This window comes from Anthonomus grandis, chromosome 16, assembly GCF_022605725.1.
Source record: "Anthonomus grandis grandis chromosome 16, icAntGran1.3, whole genome shotgun sequence".
In the NCBI taxonomy this organism is placed as follows: domain Eukaryota; kingdom Metazoa; phylum Arthropoda; class Insecta; order Coleoptera; family Curculionidae; genus Anthonomus; species Anthonomus grandis.
Window position 1 is genome coordinate 10,963,155 of NC_065561.1, and position 23,134 is coordinate 10,986,288.

The 23,134-nt window shown below is 32.4% G+C and overlaps 1 protein-coding gene across 8 annotated transcripts in view; it reads right to left on the reverse strand.

Annotated features, from left to right (window-relative positions):
- The window catches only part of LOC126745591 (tensin-1), a 572,168-nt gene that overhangs the window by 19,451 nt on the left and 529,583 nt on the right, over positions 1 to 23,134 (reverse strand). For all 8 annotated transcript variants that reach the window (XM_050453497.1, XM_050453499.1, XM_050453498.1 and 5 more), the window contains 4 exons: positions 13,924 to 14,082; positions 13,106 to 13,344; positions 6,331 to 6,498; positions 3,959 to 4,128 (listed from right to left, as the gene is read on the reverse strand). In XM_050453497.1, the coding sequence (XP_050309454.1) occupies positions 3,959 to 4,128; positions 6,331 to 6,498; positions 13,106 to 13,344; positions 13,924 to 14,082 (736 nt within the window). The remainder of the gene's footprint in view (positions 1 to 3,958; positions 4,129 to 6,330; positions 6,499 to 13,105; positions 13,345 to 13,923; positions 14,083 to 23,134) is intronic.

Below are 23,134 nucleotides of genomic sequence, written 5' to 3' on the forward strand. Positions count from 1 at the left end.
ACTAAAGATGATAACTTCATATATCTTTCTATTCTCCTTATTTAAGACGAAGTATAACTATGCTTCCGTTTCTTTCTTTAGGACTTTGGGATTTGTGAAGGTTTTTATCAATCAAAGAGCGTTTTAAAGTTTGACAAGATGACTGATTCAAATTTCCTTAGCATATCTTGCAAATATTTCTTCTACGCTAGCTGTCTAATTCTTTTTTCTTTATAAGAGGTATCTATGCCTGTTATTTTTTTCTTCCGAATTTAAATTTCAATCCTTCTATGTATAGAAGAGAAGGTGCAAATATGGAATATGCATGTAATATGGAATACCTTGGTTTTCTAAATCTAAAACCTCTAATTCTAAAACTAAGGTCAAACTATTAAAGTTTAAGATACTGTGTGTTTTGCTTGTTTTTTTTTGTTACGATAGGCTAGATCTAACCTCAAATATTGATGTTATAGCTTTTTGAGTTAGAGAAAAAAAAAAGGAATATCTCTATCTCTTTCATCTGAATCAAATTAACACAGTTTTACCACATCAAGCTGCAGCAACCAAGCTTACGTAATTTGGCATCTGAGCTGTTAGCTGATTATATTTTAAAAATGGAGTCCAAATTTTACGGTCTCATATTGACAGGATATAAAGCGTAAGGCATATTAGGTGCCCATAAGGAATAAAATCAAACACCCATTTATTTTTAAAACGACATCCAACTTTGTCAGTAAGAAAGCAAACGGAGACATTATTTGCAAGAGCTGCAGATTTTTGAAAAGAAAAAGTTTATGGTTTTTTAACCTTCTTGAAGAACAAACGTCCTATATCCCGAACAACGTTTATAATTTGGACAATTTAATAAATCAGCAAATAGAGGGACCTTTGGTAACCGTATAAGCCCCTTGATTATTTTTCTAGGAATATTTAGTATATGAGTGGTGCTCCTCCTGAGTCCATAGGAGTTGCACACCCATAAGGTTGGATGCAGTCTCATATTTTCGTAACTTTATCGAGTACATTAAACCAACTCAAGAAGATCCTATCCTCCTAGTATTTGACGGCCATTACAGCCATATCTGCAATATCGACATCATCGACCTTGCAAGGGACAACCACGTTAACATTTTATGTCTGCCTCCGCACTCAACCCATAAGCTCCAGCCATAGGATAAATCGTATACGGGGCCATAAGTTTATTACAGTGAGGACATTTGTATATTTGGATCCGTCAAAACCAACGGGCTCTTTCATATCTTTTTGATATAATGGAATAATTTGGTAGAGCTTATGATAGAGAATACACTTTATTTACACCAAGAGAGGTTTTAGCATCACTGGCATTTGCTCTTTTAATAGAAATATTTTTTTCTGAAGCTGGCTTTATTGCTGCGGAAAAAGAAGCAGCTAATAGAGGAATTACTGTTAGCATACACGTCTCCTACGCCTTCCGACCAAGTCTCGGCTGCTCCTGGCACGGAGGCTTCACGCTCTACAACTTTTCTGTCGACAAACCTTCATGCTCTAGAACATCATGCGAAAACAATACATTTGTCAGAATTTAAGCTGTTAGTCAAAATAAAGATCAGGACTCTGCCTCAGAAGTTGACTTACGTTGAACTTATTCACAAAAAGCAACTCAGTAGTTTGTTTCTCTATTTGAAATATCGCCCGTCCTTAACACAATCCGGAATAAAGCAACAGAGGATGCAAGATAATTGTATCTACTCTGATTACCTCGACACAAAAAAAGAACAAAATGAGTCAGTAATTAAAAAAACTGAAAGTAAGGCAAAAGCGTATGCAGCTTAGAATAACTTAAGTTAAAATATAAAACCTAAGGATTCAATCCAAGATGTAAAACCTGAGGATTCTGACAATGGTTTGCAAAATATACCGGCACAGTTAAAACTAAATGTAAATTATAGGTCCAGTATTCAATCTGCTCAACTTGGGCTCCTAATGATTGCGCAGACGTCGAAAAAGACGAGTAATTTTGCGACTGATGCAAGTATTATGTCATTCAAGACATTATAGTTACGGTTAATCTTTAGGAACCATAAGTTACTTAATATTTTGTTAGGTATTTAAGGTATTCCATTTTTCACCGCCTTTCCTGCTTTTGACAATAACATATTTGCGCTTATATTTTGGTGTAAGACCACTCTTCTCTAAATTTTGCCTAATTCAATCTACTAAGAGAAAAAAGGTATATACCAAAAAAAATTGTATTCCATATTTGCAGCTTCTCATATTTTATCTTGTATATTGGCGTCTGGTGGTGTATCTTAAAGGGGAAGGAAAAGCTGGCTTATTGAGAATCATCTGTATAGAATAATTTAGTAAAGTTCAGTTCAGAGATGTATTAGAATCATTGATGTGTCGCACATGCCGCACTAAATAGTCCATGCGCCTATGTCGTATTTATTATCGCATGATATACATGTTTAAAATTCCTAAATTTTATATAATTTATTTATGAAATCATTTTAAATATACACAAAACCCCGTGTTTTACACTATTTTTTATTTTTCTTTCGAAAATGTCAGCTTTTAGAAAGAGCATAATATCACAAGAGAATAATATCAAAAAATTGATCGCGGACTAAAATCCAAGCATCTTACAAAACATTTTAAACACTCCCAGCACTCACAGAATTCTCACCTCTTTTTAGGCAGTCTATTAAACAAAGATAAAACATTCTGGCGATACCTACTTTAGGCTGTCCAAGTGATTGCGTATCTCTCTCCATCCCACTGATTTTGAGGATTAGGGGGCCGTACCCAGATGAATTTTTGGGCTGTTTTTGTGTTACTTTCGTCGTGTTTTTAAAGAGATCTTTAAGGATGGGTATATCACCTTTAATAGTTGGGAGAGAGGTCATGTGAGGTTACTATTGGATGGGTTTTGCCGGTTTTGCTTTTTACACGATTATGAAAATGGAGAATTTTGAATTTGGCCTATATTCCTCTAAATTTTTTGCAGTATTTACTGTGAGAAGTGTGTTTTTTTATTTGTGTTTATGGATTTGTTTTGGTATTATACGTAAAGACCTTAGAATGTTTAAACTCTCATCACTTATTATAAACACCCCACTAATGGCGCCAAGAACTACACTTATTAAATTAAAATTTTTGGTTAAACTCATTTACGTACTTAAATCTTATCTTTATATTAAATACTATCTTGCTATTAACTATCCTGAATTTCTAACTTTATAAAACTAAACTCAGACATATCAAATAATGAAATTTTAAATACAAATAAATTTTAATGCCGGACCTGTGCAACTTTTCATGCGTGAGTGGCGGGGACTAAGATCAGACGTCTAACAAAATAGTACGTGGGCGTCTGTAGCCAAATTTGAGGAATCAAATGTATAAATTTAAAGAAAAAAAATATTTATTTAATGGAATGATTAAATATTGCTTAGAACATTACTTTATGACTCTTTCCGTATAAAAATTCGCGATTTAAACATGTATATCATACGATAATAAATACGACATAGGCGCACGGACTATTTAGTGCGGCATGTGTGGCACATCAAAGATTCTAATAGCTCTCTGAACTGGTTTTTACAATAATATATATTATTATTCTTTCATTCATGTATGTGCATAGATTTTTTTTCTCTTTTTCTGTTGTTCTGACTAACGACAAATAAAAAGCATTTTCTGCTTATATTTAATAATTGATGATTATATAGACACACGCTCAACTTTTAAAAGTAATTGGGTGTCTAGTCTTAAGCAAGTGTTATATTGTATATTTTTGTGAAATAAACAGATTATTTATTATTTAATAATTAATTATTTGATAATTTTCATTAACTATAACAGTACCGCCTGGTCGAAGTAATTTATTTTAGCCTAAAGAAATATATCATATAATTTTCGAAATAAATAAAATATCATGATAACAAACAGCTATTATAAAAAAAACTTAAATTAAACTATATATATAAAAAATTACCTAATCGGTGACTTGCAGTTGGCCTCATATGCCTCGTCTGCACTTGCCTCAACTCGGAAAAAAGCCTCGTTTCATGGGGCTGTCGCTCCTCTCTTAGCCTCATTTCTTTGCGTTCTTTCAGTTTTTGTTGTTGCCTTTGCAGCCATGTTAGGTTATTGCTATTGGTGTAACTAAACAATAAAATGCATTAAATTAGAGAAAGTTTTCTTCTCAAAAAAAAAAATAATAATTGGTCATTGACTTAAAACAAAGTGATTTTCGAAGTATCCACTGGTCGATTTCTTAATTTGGAAAGACGAGTTTCGTGTTCAATGAAGAATAAAAATACCGCTTTAGTGATGCTTTGCTATATCTAGAAAAAGTTTACTGCTACTTTTCTTTGATTAAAGAACTTTACCATAAATAATTGTTTACTGGTTTATATCACTTTTAAAATCTAATTAAAATATTACGGATATAGAGTGTTAAAGAGACATAATGCCTCGTGTCGATAATGAAATAACAATAAACAATAACAAAATTATACGGTAAATCGATTTTCAATGGCAATCAAATGAGTTGCCTACGCATCAAAGCCATTAACGGCGGGATGGGACTTTTATGGTCATGATCATGGTCAAATCTACCAAACTAAACGTAATAATTTACATATATTTGTTATATGATTAGGTATAAGAAAGTGGTTTTAATTTTAAAAATAAGTTTCGATAACATAGTTTAAGGGTAATTAGCAAAAAAACATTTAATCAGTACTATACTACACTATTTTTGAATTTTGAACTTAGGTTGTACGGAAAGGTAATTAAAACCCGAATTAAAGATTGTTAATTGGGAAGACACTAAAGATCAATGTAGCTAATCAATGAATAAAATATGGGTATAAAATTGGTATTTATTGATTTTCCGTATGTGATAGTGTCTCAGTAGCCAAGTTGTGGCAAGTGCTAGAAGATAAGAGAATTTCACCGATGTATATTAATGCTATAAAAGAGTTAACATGAAGATACAGCTAGTTCAATAAAGATTGGCGACAGAGTGACAGAGGTTATAATAAGTTGATAAAGGTTATCAAAGGACATTCCCAAGGTTACTGCAATGCATCTACACTCTTTAAGATTTATTTTGAGATTTATTACAGAGAATCAGGATCATATCCACTACATACTACGGAAAATAGACGAAGAATGCAACAAGTGGCATCTATCAATTAACCCTGATTTTCTCATTTTTTGCCGTATCTAGCACAGTAGTGTTTAGTTATTTTGTTTTTATGATGAATAAACGGTTATTGAATTAAATTGAACTGGACAAGGTAATTCAGCAACACGTCAATTAAATAGTATAATGTAAAATAGCCACATTACTCGTAACATAAAACTTTATTTCTACATAAGGTTCAAAACAATGATGATTAGATGCAGAAGAGACCTACTAAGCTCGAAGTTCTTAAAAGGACTTTAAAAATGTTCTGTGGTTGAGTTCTAACTCCTCCATAAAAGAAGGAACTGTGTTAATAAATAAATCGAATATTGATGCTTTTTTTGATCGAAAAATAACGGTGAATATATTTAGCGGGTTTAACTACCACGAGCAAAAGAGCTATAGAAACCCAAAATAATTACGTAATTAAGAGATTTAGCCCCCGTTACCAAAAAGACTTAAGAATTTCATTAAATAATAAGTAAGTTTATATTTTAATGACATTTCCATTAAAAGACACAGGACGAACGCAGCGAACTAATTTTAGTCATGCCTTTCGCAATACGATAAAAAATGAATATGTCGTAGGCGATTTAATAATATGGGTATGGTCAGTAATTTTCTCGTTATATCAGTGGGCGAGACCCAGTTGACGATGCCATAATAATGATTAAGGCCAGATGGTTTTTTAGCAAGTTTTTTTTGACGGTGCTCTGCTTTTCTTTTAATACTTAAAGTAAACTTTAAAATTGACTATATTTTTTTAAATATGAAAATTATGTGAAAATTTTCCTGCATTTCAAACGCTTTTTCTGAAATAACTAAATAAGATAAACAGTTTTATACTACTTGAAATATCTTTTACCTTAAACGCTAAATCAAGCATTTCTTAATAATCGATTTCCCACGATTTCTTATGCATTATTTGTCCAGTACTTCCTTATTTGTCATATTTAATTCATTTATTCCATAAAAAAAATAAAGGATGTTGTTTAAATAGCTTTCGAGATTCGTTTGTCCGAGACAAAGCAATGAAAGTTTATGTTCGTACTTACGTTAAAAAAAAACAGACAAAGAACGAGCAGTGGAATAAATTGTTATTGTAAATTTCCAGCACGTAAAATCTCTCAAAGCCATAAAAAATTTGTTAGAAAAGATGTTTCAAAAATTACCTTTCGTGAAACTCAGGTGATTTGGTATTGTTTCGGAATTGCCCAGGTGGAGACAAACTCTCAGAGTCAGAATAAGGACTGGTGACTGTTGTGTTTGTCTTGAAAGTAACTTTTTCTGGACTGCGTCTTATAGTGCCGTCTGTGTAGCTTCTTTTAAGGGGGTCATATCTAAAAAAGATTTTTTTTGTTACTTTATCTGATATTTCATTAGAGTAAGAAGGAAAAATGTAAAAAAGGTTATTTGCAAATAATATTTAAATTTATAGTAATAATTTAATCTGTTCACTATACTAATGCAAGGTATGTTAGTACAAATTATAGAAGTTGCAGAAAAAAATTATTTCTGTAAGAAGATAAAAATTTCGAATTAAAGTAAAGTAAAAAATAAGGGACTTCAAGGGTGAAAATATTTTATAATAATACTTGGAAACTGTGCAGGCAATACATAACACCAACTTATACATTGTGGCTCTTAATTGCCTGTAATTTATATTTCCATTTAAAATAATTAAACTTCAGGTAACACAGAATTGTAACTATGTCACTACAAAAGATGTTGAAAATATGCACCATTGACTTCAAGACAGTAAAATAATCTATTGGAAAACTCGTCACCGTTATTTTGAAAAGTGGCAACATCAATATATAGCGACATGCCATAATTATACTTTGACGTAGATCGAAGACAATCTGGCTGGGTCCCGTAGATTTTTTGTTTCAAGTAGCCTATAAAAAAAGTCCAGAGGTGTAAGATCGGGCGACCTGGCTGGCCACTCGGTAGGCCCTCGAGGACCAATACAGTGATTAGAGTAAGTATTGGTCAAATATTCTCTAAAATTTCTGCTAAAGTGACGCGGTGCCCTATCTTGTTGAAAAACTGTCTCCAACTCAAATTAATAAGGACTTTTTTTCATAATCTCAAAGATCAGTGGTTCTACTGCATTTTCCAACATGCAGTAAATTTTGGTCTAAAAAGAGAGGCCCATCCATGTGATTCCCCAATATGCCACCCAAACATTTATTTTTTCTGGGTATCGTGTGTGTGTTTCACAAAATCAGTGGGGTTTAAGTTGCTCCAATAATGGACTTTTTGTCTGTGAACATTACCATTGAAAAAAAGTACATTCGTCAATAAAACAAATGGTCTTCACGTAAGTAGCCTGGCATCCTATTCTCTCAATCATTACCTCGCAGAATTTCATATGTCAATCAGGATCATCTTCTGTCAATCACTTGAATTTTATACGGATAAAATATATGTTATTTTAGTACCCTTTTCACAGTAGCAGAAGATACATGACACGTGTCACCAACTGTGGAAGTAGACTGTTGTGGATCTCTTACCATAGTTGCTATAACATCCACTTGTTTCTTTTCTGGATAGCTAGGACGCCTTGGATTCTTCCTGCTGGTAACACTACCCGTCTCGGTACATTTTTGAAATATCTCGCGAATATACTTTCAACTGGACGGTCAGGAAAGCGAACATTAAAAATTCTTTCCGTCTCATGTACATTACGATTGATCCACCGTAAATGAAAACTTTTTCAATTTTTTCAGTAAAGGGACGTGAATCAGGCATTCTCAATTAAATCAAAGTACAAATAAAATTGCAGTGAATATAGCAAAAATATTCCCTTCTTTCGGTGTTATTCGCCTTTAAAGGTATTAATAACCAAATAAGTTTTTGTGTGAAACAGTAACTTTTACGATTATGATGTAACATTGATATTGACAAGAAATACAAACTCTACAAACAACAACACACCTACAAACAAATTACACTTGAACAGGTGTAGCCAAAGAAAATAAAGATAAATAAAAATGCGAAAAATAAGATTTTGAAAGGCTGCCATTTTACTATTTGTAGAAGTAATGACTTAATATTCTAGGACTATAAAGCATTTAGGGGGAGCTTTCAAGCGATGTATCGCATGACCCCCTCTTTCTATTTAATTTAATTTTTCAAAATGGCGACCCGCCTCCATTTTGAAGTTTTGCAAAATGAGCTAGGGACAAACAGTAGTATTTAGATTGCTTGTGATTTCAAATTCTTATATAAACGCATTTAAAAGTGAATAGGAGGGGCGACAACTAATAGCCGCACTGATGTATAATATAATTCAGTTAATTGGAAAAGTACGATTTAAATGAACATTTATGTTATTATTTTCGATCTGCATTAAGTTTAAATTTGATGGGTTGATGTACTTAACTTACTATTTACTATTTATTTATTTAACGGTATCCACCAATTTTACAAAAATAAAATAACACAAAAGATACTAATAATAATATAACTTAAGCTAGATAATAGTAAGACATAAATCAATCAAAGTTACAAATTAATTTAAAGAAACCTTTTAAAGTAACGAGTCACTAATTAATTAATTAATTTAAGAGAACTCCTAAAACTGCTAAAAGAAACGTGCAAGTCAAGACTATACCTATCGAAAGAATGTTGCATTCTAGTTATAGGATTATGCTGTCCATAAGAACTACTATCAAAATCTACATAGAAGAGTTTTTTCAGTCTAGTAAATTTTTGCGCTCGAAAATTCAGCCTATTTAAAAGATAATCACAATCAGTCATGCCAGATATTAATTTAAAAATAAAACATAAGTCTGAATTATTACGCCTTAACTCAAGTGAGTCGAAAGAGAGAACTGACATGACCGAACGTGACATGACGAATTCTTCCAAAACGAAGGAAATACTCCCGACTTTAAAGACAGATTGAATAAAGTGCAAATAGGCTTCGACAGAGTACAAACACATTCACGAAGTAGCAAGCTGGGTATGCCATCCGGTCCCGCAAAAGTCTTCCTCTATAAGCCAAGAATGTCGTCAAAAGTTTTTACTAAAGATAACTCTCAAATTTGACATCGAACTGATCCACAAGCCCTATCATGTAATATTCAGGTATTTGAAATGCTTTATCAGAATATACGTTTGGCAAATATTTGGCAAATAAATTAACAGGATCACCACCCTCATCACTAGTTTCATCATTTAAAAACATATGTTTAGGAATAATATTTGACTTTTTAACATTGCTTATATGTTTCCAGAATAACCTAGGATTTAACAATAGATTATTCTCGGTATGAAAAATATGATTGCGGTAACACTGACCGCTCAATACACTGCATGACTGCCGAAGCCCAGAGGAAACCAAGTAATCACTTTGCAATTGAGACTCCTTAAACTTCTTATGAGCAATCCTCTTACGTAAAACTAAGCTTCTTAACTCTCTTGAAAACCATACAGGAAAGCTACCATTATTATAAGACTTAATAGGCACAAAATTTAGAACCAAATGTGTGGCCATCGGAGATAATTTAAGGTGACTACTCAAATAATATGCAATGTCTAAGAGAACAGATTTCTCTATTTTCTGGTAAGTATAGTCTTTGATTTCAATTTGATTTAAAGCTACTTTTCATTTTTTAGGTATGATTTCGTGATGCAATGATAAGAATTTTGACAGGTGGTGTATTTCGCATACGTTGTACTTCTCATTTAAAAGTTGTAAATTACACAGAAAAAAATGCATTCTTTCTGTGTTATTGTTAGATATAACACTTATGTGTATTAGAAGTGTCCTATTGTTGTTTTTTATAACACTAATACTTGATCTGTTATATTATAAAGTAACGTTCAACGTATGAATGTATTGTTTTGGCCCAATAAGTTTTTTTTATGTTCCACTGCCGCATCTGGCTTGTTACGGTAGTAGGGTGGTGAGGAGTATACGAAGATATTGTATTTTTGAAGGAGCTACATATACAAGTTGTTTCTAAAAGGTCTGTATAAAATCTTGGGACATATTAAGGTCAAAACAAGGCGATTTAAAGCAATTTACCTTAGTCCAAAATTGCTTCGTTTCTTAGTTATAGGGTGTTAAATTTGAAAAATGAAAATCGATTTTATTTAATTTTTTTAACATTTTAAGATATACCGCTTTGAAAATTGGTACTTAGGGTTTTTTTTGGTATGAGAAACTCGAAAATGAGCATATTTTTACTGTGGCCGATAGAGGGTGCTCCATATTGATGGTGTAAAATGGCCATAACTTTTTTCAAGTGTGGTTTTTATTTTTTGTTTGTAAATGAAACAATTTTCCTAACGCTTTTAAGTAAACAAGTTGCTCTTGTAAGAACCCGCTAAAATTAATCGTTATCAAGATATTTCATGTTTTAGGAATAATAGAGGCTCCTAGAATAAAAATTCAGAGCCCCATTCAAAATAACAAAGTTGATGTTGACAAGTTGAATACAATGGGTTTGAAAATCTGACACTGTAATTTACTATATCTATTTAAATAGAGCAGTAAAAAAATAAATATCATAAATATCAATATTCGTTTTTTTTTCAAAAATGACAAATGTTGATAAAACATACTGACGCATGCGGTAAAATCATTAGAAAATACCAGAAAGGCGTTTTTCTTTAGTCTCGAAAGGTGCTCAACTTAATGGCTGCTATATAAATAGTAAAAGTAAGGTATATGGCATGTAAATGAATTATAATTATTTATTGTTATTACATATGAGTAATATTTATTTAAATATTCAAAGTTTACTTGATCACAACTTTATGAAATGTGACAAATCAGTAGGACTTTTTAATTTGTCTCACATTGGTAAGAAATGTAGAAACTGTCATGTAGGTACATACAGTGAGAACACGCAAGTTAGAACAAATTCATTTAAAATTTAAGGGTGTTTTCGAAAAAAAAAACGCTCGGGCACGTTAATTTTTATTTTTTGTGGCAATTTTTTTGATGTATACAGTATACATATATACAGGGTGGACTAAAAATGAGCAACAACTATCAACCTCATTTTTTTAAATAGAAACACCCATTTTTAATTTTATTTTTTAATTCTGCATAGAATTTTAAGTATATTTTGTATACCATGTCCTATATCTAAACTCAATATTTATTGAGAAATTTGCGATTAAATTCTTTGTAAATAACCATGAATTTTTGGAATAGTTTATAAAAAAAAACAATTTTAATTTTTCTAAATTTTCACATTTATCAAAATAAACACTTTAGAGTTTAGGTAACCCTGTAAATAAAAATCCAATGGTGTTAAATCTGGCGACCTTGCTGGCCATTCAATAAAACCCCTCCTTTCAAATCATCTATTTGGAAAAATGTGGGTAAGGTAATCTTAAGTAAGGTTAAGGTAAAGCTTTACATAGTTCTGGTTCCTTCACTCTGTCAATATTACTTGGCATAAGTATAACAGACTCATCCATTAGGAGATATGGGATATGGTACCTACAAACTTTGTTCCCCTTAACATCTTTTTGACATGACTTGGAATGGTGGTGTGTATTGAATTGAATAATGTCGCGCGCGCTTTCCAAGTCACTCTAGCAGGTAAAATACCTATTGGCGAAATCGGCACATTCTTTGAATCTCTCTGGCGTCACACCTAATTTGGGAGCACCAGATAACCACAATAATCCATGTACATGAGGGGACCCACGATGCTGAAATTCTACCCGATAACAGTGATGTTCTATTGGGTTCTTTTTAAAAGGTCCATCCGCACTTCTCATATGTTTAAACAACAATTTAAACCGATTTTCGAAGTATCTAGCACATGTTACGGGATCTTTTCTAATTAAACGAATCTTCTCGATATAGGGTAGATTACTTGCTTCCTCAAGGTTAAGTTCTTTATTATCTACTATCTTTCGCTGTTCGCGAATAGTATGGGGACGCCATCCTGTTGGAACCTGTTGAAATCGAATTTTATATGGATGCCATTTATTCCTATGCAAATATTTTAGAACACATAATTTACTTCTCGACTGATCTGCAGCAAATTGTCGAGCTGATTTATGTGGATTTTCTTGTAAATCGAGCAAAATATGTAATTGTCTGTTTTCTGGAACATTTTTCGTGGGACGGTCCAGGTTATATTTGTCTCTAACATGACCAAAACCTCGACACTTTTTTTCAATTTTGCTTACTACCGAACGTGTAATAGGCCTTTCCGGGTACTTATTGTTAAACAGATTGCAAACTTTGGCCTGTGTTCGAGTCTTGTCGCAATATCCTACCAAATGATCAAATCAACTATCATATATCAATAACATCAAAATTTCAATTCTTTGTTTTTCTGTTAAACGCGCCATACTTTTAAACTTTGCTACTGCACTTGACACTAGATGACATTTACGTAAAGTAATACATAGTGTTTCCATGCGATTAAATAATGACAAAGTGTCAACAATCAAATATACCTGTTAAAAAACTATGAAAAAAACATGTTTGAATATGCTCAAATGACGCAAACAGTTGCAAATTTAATAATAATGTTAGTATTAGGTATAAGACATTTTATACAAAATATTTATATAAAATTCTATGCAGAATCAAAAAATTTAATAAAAAATAAGTGTTTCCATTTAATAAATTGAAGTTGGTGGTCGTTGCTTATTTTTGGTTCACCCTGTATACATGAATTCATCATTAAAAAAATCTCCTCAAAAAATAAAAATCAATTTGTTGAACGAATTTGGTCGAAATTGCGCGTCTTCACTGTATAAATAATCTGTTTGCCTAATTATTTTAAAATTTAAATAACATCTAAGCGAAAAGTTAAATGAATATATTTAAAGACAATATTTGCTTAAGAAACACATACATAAATCATATTAATTTCTCTACTACGTACAGATAAGTCAATAAAGAAAAATAAAAATTCCTGCTTAAAGTTGATAATTTTAAAGTGAACAAGTGTTATTTACCTTTTTCCATCATCTTTGTAATATTCTTCTCGGTGGTTTCTGGTGACTGGTTTGGCATTTAAGGCACTCTGAGTGAAGATATCATCAATCGATTCCTTTTCGTGCGAAGGAGTTTTTCTACGAGGGGTAGGAGAGTAAGAATATTTGCCCAAAGTGGAATAGTTTGAAATATAAGGAGACGCTGTGCCATTTTGGAAATTCGGTGTAGGTTTTTGAGACGGGTAGACTCCAGTTTGAACCTAAAAGAAAGAATATTTACTTCTACTTATTTACGAGCTCAAATAAATTACTTTTCTCATAAAGATCCGTTTTAGGAAACCCATAAAAATAAAAAATCTTGAAATAATGATTGAGAGGCGCCATGAATTATTTTATGAGGCTTTTTTCGTATAAACATTATTTTTTTCATGACGTATAAAATAGCTATAAAGTTTGGTACTTTGTCTAGTAATTTCCTGCTACAAGAATATATTTAACTTTTATTATATAGCATTTTCATCAGGAGATTATTATGCATCCTACACAAAATAAAAAATACAAACTCTCATTAGTGTCATACGTTGGTTTTGCGTGGGTGTCAATAATAATTAAAGACGGTATTTATTGAATCAATCTTTTGTATCTGTGCATAAAAAATTGATGGAAATATATCAGATAAACCCACGCGCGTACATCTAAACAATATATGTTTTGTTCCATGTAATACGTAATTGAGATAAATGAGTTTGCATAAAACAGAAGTCTATATAAGGTACTTTACTTGAATCAAGGCCCACCTGCTAAATAAACTGCCCTACTTAAGGACTTTAAATACTCACCTTTGCTAAAGTATCCCCATGACTTTTATTGACACTAGCTTTTCTGACCAAACTTGGGCTGGATAAGCCCTTAGACTCCCCTATCATATCCTGATTGACTCCGTAACTAAAGGGTTTACTATTTTCTCTAGCGTGGTAGGGTATTTCCTTATCTTCCTCCTGAAATAATATATAATAGCTCTTTAGCATGTTAAATAACATCAATAGACGTGTTCTCTGACATGCACACTCAATTAACACTTGCGTAATTTTATGTTGATTTAATCATTCAGATATCTTTAAATTATGAAATACGTGTATAAAGCTCAAAAGATAGAGACGAGAAAAATTTTTCCGACTGCAGATTTATTACTATTAATAAGAATGCAAGATGTATTTAAAGCTGATATTGTAAATACAATGAAAACTAGAGTTTTCAACCAGTCCTATTGGTTCTCACTTATGAAACAGAGAACTGGGCCCTAAACAAGGATATTGTAAATAGATTACAAAAAGTAATACAAAAACAGTAATACAAACAACCAATGAAAAGGCGAATCAAAAGCATCAAACTACAAGACCACATTATCAATACAGAAATAAGAAAAAGAACAAAAGCTAAAATCGTATTTTTCGGGTACTTGTACTATTGCTGGAACCCTGAAATTTTAGTATGCGTTGTAAAACAAAATTTTGGATCTTTCAGATGTTGTTTGATCTTTTCACCATGTACAGGGACGCCGCAAATTATTTAAACGCGAAAATTCGAATTGCTCAGAACCTATTAAAGTTGGAAGATTGTAATTTTACACAAATAATGGGGTTATTAAGGTATTGAATACCTGAGAATATAAATGGTCCAGGTGCCATCACCAAAAAGTTATTAAATAAAATGTAATTTTTGGGTCGAACCTTCATGGGGACCGAAATAGAAGTAAACCGCAGATGAGATAATCAGATGATACAAAAAGAGTGACTGCACACGACTGAATCAGAAGAACCAATAAGAGAGAAAAATGGCTTATGTGAATACTGAATACTCAATACTCAAATATTTATTTCCATAGACTCATACAAATAAGAATCGGATAATATCAAAAAATAAAACTATAAGACCTAAAAAAACAACTTTTAAAAGGCCTTAAGAAGAAACAATAAAAAATCTAAATTTAACTAAAGATTAAGAATATAAGAAAACTACAGCTTTTAACAAACAAACAAATACGAATTATGGGAGTAAAGATGGGAGAGACGCTACAATTTAAATATTTTGTTACCGTATAAAAGGAATTTTTAATTAAAATTATTTTCAATGAAGCTTTCAAATTATTAACCTTTTTACTTTTTTTATTTCAATGGGAAGATTATTGTATAATTTAATTGGTAAGACTATTGGGCTGTTTGCCACTTTGGTTAATTTATGTTTGCGTAAATCCAAATTGAAGTGAGCCCTACCTCTAGACAAAGTATAGTCAGACAGCTTACGCTTTATATGCTTGACCGAGTTGAAAATAAATAGGCAAAGAAATGGCATAATTTTCAAGTCTGGAAAGAGGGTTCTACAAAAAAATGTGTAAGGCTTAAATAAAATAGTTCCCCAACCCAACCCAACCCAACCCAACCCAACCCCAACACATTATGCCATATGACAAACATGACTGGACATAGCCATAGTAATAAAGAAATCAGGCCAATATCGATTTTAATACGTAACTGCCAGATCACATAGGCATAAATTGATAATTTCTTTAAAACCCTATCTACATGATAAGATCAACTAAGTTGTTTATCGATTAATATTCCTAAGTACTCGATTCCTGCTATTCCTGCTACTGATACTTATCATTTTGTCAACTACCCTGGTTGAACCTCTAGGTAGTTCTTCTAAGTCACCACTCGACATTGATATAATAACATCATCTGCAAACGCAGCTATGGTTGCCAGGAAAATCGTCCAAGATGCAATCAAAAAATACTACCCTATGGGACACTACTAACAACTGGTAGGGACTCAGACTTAACTGAAACATTTCCTGACTCTCTCAACGTAGCTTTTCCGGATATCATTAAATGAAATTTACTAAAAAAACACTAAATTTATTGGATAGATAAATAAGATAAAAATACAAGCGGCGCTTAATAAACCAAAAAACTGTTTCTCAACATAGTCTTTTCTCAGCTCCATACAGTTTTCTATCCGTTTTTCCAAATTTTACCTTAAAATAAAATTTTGAATGTTTTGGATATTTAGTAATTTCCCTTTTTAAAGTAAAATGGCAAGTGAAGTAATTTTTTCAAATTCTAAGGTCTAGTGAATACGGTGGATGTGGTAACAAATGGCATTCCAGTTCTGTGAGTTTGGTCATCGAAACTGCACAGGCATACAGAACTCGAACTATTACCCATGAATATGTTACGTCAGCAAATTATTTAATTAATTGAAAAGTGTTTAACATCTACCTTAGAGAAATCGACTATCAATTGAGCGATCCCCGTTGAAATCGCTCTTTCAGCAATGGTAGTACTAACTTTAGTAGAAATAAGGTATTATAATTAACTTAATATTTTTTTTTAGAATAGTTTTACTGTTTTAAGTAAGTTAATTAGGATTATCAGTTTCTTTCGCCTAACTTGTCTTATTCTATTGTGTATGTAGTGTTAAATGACCAAATAAATTAGTAGGCAGTAATCAGTAACATGGATAAGAACTCGGTGAATTTGATTTAACCCGTAGCTACTACTGATGGGTCCTGAGGACCTATCCTATTTTTAAATAGAGTATATTTTTTAAGTTTGGCAACAATGGATACTCGCTGTCTCGTTACTCCTTCGCAATACCATACGCCTGATTTCGCCGGCATAGATTCATACTTCAGTATTCGTTTGTGTTGGCGAGGTTCAAAGGCAGTGTTTACTGGGTCCTGAGGACTCATCAGTAGTAAATACGCGACAAGTTATTAACTGCTTATTGGTTTGAAAGTATCTATGTCGTTGTTATTTTTTGCAAGGTATTTATCTATTTCACAAGAATAGGCACTAGTGGCCATAAGGTATAAGTTAATAGATGTAAAATGTGTTTTTTTACTATCTTTTAGTAAATGCAACGCAATGGCGTCCAGTTCTAGGGCATTGTCAGAAGATGCGTTAAGAAATATTTTAGAGTCTAAAGACTTTTGGGAAAGTATGGAAGACTCAAACCAAATAGGCTCGAGCAAGAAAAGTGTATCCGTTGATGTTCCAAACAGAGAAGCTGTGTTAGAGGAACTAGAAAGATTGGCTGAAGAGAGTGGCGAGAATGAAGAGGACAATGAAATACTGAGCGACTCCAATTTGGAAGAAGAAGAGTTGCCCATCAGGAACAGTTGGTATGGGAAAGACAATACCAAATGGTCAAAAACAGCAGGTATTAGAGGTAGGACCCCCGCTCATAATTTGGATACTATCTTGCCTGGCCTTATTGGCCCTGCTCTTAATAATCTTCCACGTGAGCCTGTAGTAGTTGGAGTCTACTAATACCTAATGAGATGATACAAAAGTTAGTCGGTTTTACCAATTTGAAGATAACCTCCACCAGAGAAAACTATAAAAAGTCTAAAAGGTTTACTCAGTCACAAGCTAAATTTTGCCTTTCGTTTACTGAAAATACCAACATATGTGAAATCAAGGCGTTTTTTGGGTTGTTGTATCTTCAGTATATCTTTAAATCTAATCATGAAGCAAGAATCTAACCATTCTATGTGGGCAACAGATGGGAAAGGAAGACCTATTTTTCGTGCTACTATGAGTCTGGCCAGATTTTCGTTTTTATTGAGCTGTCTCAGATTTGACAATGTAGAAACCCGAAAAGAAAAAGTAAAAACGGATAAGTTGGCCGCTGTGTCGGAATTATTTGATGAGTTTGTAGCTAGATCAAAATCATGTTATTCACCGGGAATTCACCTAACTGTAGACGAAATGCTTATACCGTTTCGAGGAAAGTGTGGGCTTCGGATGTATATTCCGAACAAACCTGCCAAATATGGAATTAACGTGCAGGTTTTGGCTGACGCTAAAACGCATTATCTCGTAGATGCAGAGATTTATGCCGGTTCCGAAATAAAAGCTGATAGTGCAAAAAAGCCTACATTATCAAATCCAACAAGAGTGGTTCTTAGGCTTGTGGAGTGTGTTAAAGGCACCAACAGAAACATCACCGGGGACAACTGGTACAGTTCAGTGGAACTCGTTGACGAACTCAAGAAAAACAGTTTGACGTACGTGGGAACCTTACGAAAAAATAAAAAATCTGACAAAACCAGAATTTACCGAACCGAAAACGTGCAATTCATTCATCAACGTTTGGATTTAATTCTTCAACCACTATTATAGTAAGCTATCTGCCAAAAAAAAGTAAAAGCGTTATATTACTTTCTAGCATGCATCATGACAATTCTGTCAAAGACACAACCAAAAAGCCCGAGATAATTCATTTTTATAATGAAACAAAATCTGGAGTTGACGCATTAGATCCGAAATGTGCGTTGTATTCAGTATCCAGAAGAACTAACCGTTGGCCAACGGCAATTTTTTTGTTGCTATATTGAACATTGCAGGTGTAAATTCTCGAGTATTGTACCAATTTGCATCAAAAGGTATAGAACTAAAACGATACTCATTTATCAAAATTCTTGGGAAGCAATTAATAGATAAACATTTACGACTCAGAATTGCCAAAAATAAGGTTCACTCAAATGTGCGAATCCTCATTGCTGAACTTTTGGGGGTTGCGAATCCAGTTTCTGAGCAGCCTCAAGTACCTTCTGAAAAAAGTAAACGAAAAAGGTGTGCCATATGGCCCACCAACAAGGATAGGAAAACTGCTAGCCAGTGACATATGTAAGATGCCCATTTGCAATCAATGCTGCAAGAAATTGTGCCCTAAGTGTTCTGAAAAATAATTTTAGGTTTTTTTCGGTTTATGTACTGTAATATACCCAAGCAATTTTAAATTTTTGAATAAAATTTTTTTATTATTTTTATGGCAATTTTATTATTATGGGTCATAAGGACCCATCAGTAGTACGTATATAATAAAAATGTGTCGGTAGTAGTTCAGGGTTAACGAATGATGAAAGAAGAAACTGTGTTTGAATTGATATCATCTGTATAAGAACGTAAAGACATTCCAAGTCTTTATAGATGGTTCACCTCACATAACTTTTTTAGTAATTTCTAGCATAGGCAAGAACAATTTATTTTAGTTAAATATAAAAACTGAGGCTCGGCACTGCTGGATATCACGTCCTGGATGCTGAGATCACATTTCTTCTTTGTTATGGATCATACTCAGCTTCTATTGACACTAAAGATGCAAACACATTTGTCTGTAGACATAGAAGAACATGCCCTTTCAGATAATAAATCAGTGGCAAAGTATTGTTTTCCATGCTTGTTTAATCAATAAGCAACTTAGGGTAATGGACCAATCAATCTGGTGATGCGATGTCTTGACTACTCAGCTTTGAATTCCATTTTGCAACTGCAATTTTGAAATAGTAACCTTTGGAAAATAAAGTGGTTTTATTTGTGGTTTCTTGTGGTAAAAAATTTCAAACTAACCTAAAGGACCTTATGTACAAATCCTATGTCTGATCTTAAATAAGTGATACATCTAGAACAATTAATGTAAAACAAATGACATGATTGAACTATTCAGTGAGCGATTATTCTCTATAGCCCCTCCGTTGAAAGCACCTCTACAGTTTGAATCATGAATGAGTTTGAACATCTATGAATTGAATGATTCTCGTTTAAGTTCAAGTTCTGTATATCTTGCATCAGGACAATGTGCGTGTCATGATGTAAGAGGAGTTTTTTCTCGTCAAATGTAGACGTTTTTCTTTAATTTCCTTCAACCCATTCAATAACCGCCTTCGATTTCGAACGACATTCAATAACTCTTTTCTATTCAAGTAATTAATGAAAATGATGTTGCGTCCATCCCAGAAGACTATAACTATTACCTTGCCGGATAATTTTACCGTTTTGGCCTTTTTCAGAGTGATTTCACCCTTAAAAATTCATTGTTGCGATTGTCTCTTCATTTTTGGAGTATAGTAGTGAATTCATGCTTCAACCACAATTATGTATCTCTAAAGAAATTTTGTAGGATTATCACGAAAGAGCGTCAAAATAGTGGACCGTACGATTGCGCTTATTTTCGACTGTCATCTTTCCGAAAATAACAGACCATTCATCATCTTAACTATTTCACACCCTTTAACTCCGCGATCACTTTGAAATTTAAATAAAAAAAGGTGCGGGAGCAGTGACTTCCACTGAACGGCCACCTTTAAACTTATTTATCTAATTGTAAACAGTTGTAAATACAGGAGAAATTTTGCTAACATCTCGTTCAAGCAAAGAAGTTTTCCATCTCTCAAAAGAGCCTCTGATATACCACGTTTCAAGGAAGGAAATAAAGAAATCCTTCTATATAGATCTATATCTTTTCTGCCACCATACAAAAATAGTCGAGAAACTTATGACAAATGAATGTTACAGTTTCTTAAGCTCCATAATATTTTAAGTGCTTCACAGGTCGGCTTCATAATATCTAAAAGTACTAGTGATGCTATATTTCGGGTTCTAGAAGAGCTAGATCTTAGCATTAATGAAGAAGATTGTGCCTTCGCTGTGTTTTGTGATGTCTTTAAAGCCTTCGATTGCATCAATCATGGTATTTTACTGAAAAATTTGGCTATGCATGGCTTTCGAGGAAAATCTCTGTAGAGGTTTCTATTTTATCTTAAGGCTAGTTTCCAGGCTGTTTACTTTTAAAATACCAAATCTAATGATTTGAACGTTAATTCTGGTGTTCCACAAGGTTCCGTATTAGACCCTTTTTTATTTCTGCTTTATGTCAACGACCTGCGTGGTGTGCTAAAGTATGGTACAGCATTTGCTGATTATAAAACAGTGTTGTGGCAACATAAGCATCCTGCCTGCCACTTTGAAGCAAATGATAGTGTTAAACATTTTTTGTAAAATATTTGCTATAGGGAACACTCAAATTAAACACTTGGATGAGTGCAAATTTTTGGAATTTATATTGACAACAGGTTAAAGTTTGAGTCTTATATAGGTAATATCTACTGTAGAGTCTCTTCAGGCTGTCATGCTAGTTACATTCACAGTACTGCTGAGGTCAATATGAAACACCACTCCTTCTTTATTAGATAAGGATGATTATAAATGTAAGTAATTGCTTTTGTTTAGACACTTCTTTATTTAGTTCAAAACATATATTCTAGTTTAACCGAATTACTAAATTTTTGTCTGATTTCTAAACCAATTTTCAATAACATAAATTTTGTTACTTTGGTGTTTTAAATAAAAGTTTGTTTTTTAAGACATAGTTTCCCTCGGTCCAAATGCAACTGGCGCAGTCGGGTCGGATTTTGAGACGTTTTACCAAATTAATTTATTCAAAAGAAGTCCTATAACAATAGGTGGATACCAGAAGCCAAATAGTGCTGATCTAAAGCAGCTTTGAGGACAATTTGGAACAGAGGAAAGTAGGAGAATACGGATCTGAAGTAGCCTTTCACTTAACTAATCACCAGGACGACAAGGTAGAAAATACTGCTGATCTAAGGTAGTTATCAAGTAATCCAAAACATCGTTAACCGCCAGAGGACTAGAAGGAAGGCAGAACAAAAAGAAATTGAAAACTGGACTTGAGCAACTCGGACTAAATAGAGCAGTGAACCACTAAAGATATGCAAATATTGACTCTTATCACATTATTACGGTCCCTCGTCTATGCAGAAATACTAAGTTACCACAACTTAAATAACAATCCTGGTATCTTGCTGTATAAAATAGGAAATGCACAGAAAATTATAAACCTTTGGACTTTCATCCTAATATTTGATTTGAAAAATTTAACAAATTAATTTTCTGACATTTGTATAAAAATTATTGAACAGATATATCAAATTGTACCTATAAAAGCTATAAAAGGCGTGAAAAACGAGGTTTAATTAATGGATTAGGTAAGATGATATAAAGCGTTACAGGTAATTTTGATAACGATCATGCTGAAAGAATAGACAAAAATTTAAGAATTCTACGAGAAAATCAGAAAAATCTTAAGCAAACTTTAAATCAACAGCTAACTATCTTAAGCCAATCAATAAACACCTTTCAACGGTCAATAAAAAACATTTTTCATAATCAAGAGACTCTAGAATCAAATATTAAAGGCTATGCAAGACTATGGATCTGGTAATGCTTATCTTTCTGACATAATTCATTTGCACTCTTCACTGTAAATAAACATACTTTTACAGCTTGTTGTCATAAGTTGCCATAAGCTTTGCAAATTTAAAAATATTTTATTAGGCAATTGTCAATACTAAAGATTTTTTGTCTGAATTACAATTTGTAAAAAATCATTTATATCATAAAAAGTAACTTTTTGAACTTTCAATAGAAAACCTTTTATTTTTGAACAATACTAAGCTTGGGTATCAGCAGCTATATCAAAGAATCAAAAGTTGTATTTATTATTAAAATACCTTTAGTAGAAACAGACAATTATAATTTGTACCACTTATTTTCAATGCCTACAAAAAATAATAATCACTTTTAAATTATTATTCCTGACTTTGAATGTTTTTTATTAGATAAGCAATTTAAATACTCTAATCAACCATGTAAAAGAATTGTAGAAAACAAATATTTATGTCATCATATTCAATCTGAACCCTTTCATAAAAACAGACCTTGTGAAGTACAATTAATTAAGTAAAACCATAGTGTATCCAACGGTAAACCAATTAATTAATATCATAAATACCCAAATTGAAAATACATGGATTATTTTAACCAATACCGATATTATAGGTATAGAAATATGCGAAAACTCGCAGAATAATGTAATGCTAAATGGTATATATCGTATAGAATTAAGTTCACCCTGTATGTTAAAAATAAACTATATTTTAATCAAATCTTATAAAAATATAAAGTTTAAAAATAATCTATTGCCTAGGTTATCTTTTAATTTTACTGGGAAAACAGTGCATAAAGAGGCAAAACTGCTCAATTTAAATAACATTAATTTTAATTAATTTGATCAATTGCAAATGATATTGATATTCAAAATGATGAAAATAATAAATAGCTCAAAAATCCTATCTATTATATTTAAAGAATTATTTGGACAGTTTTACTATATATTGCATTA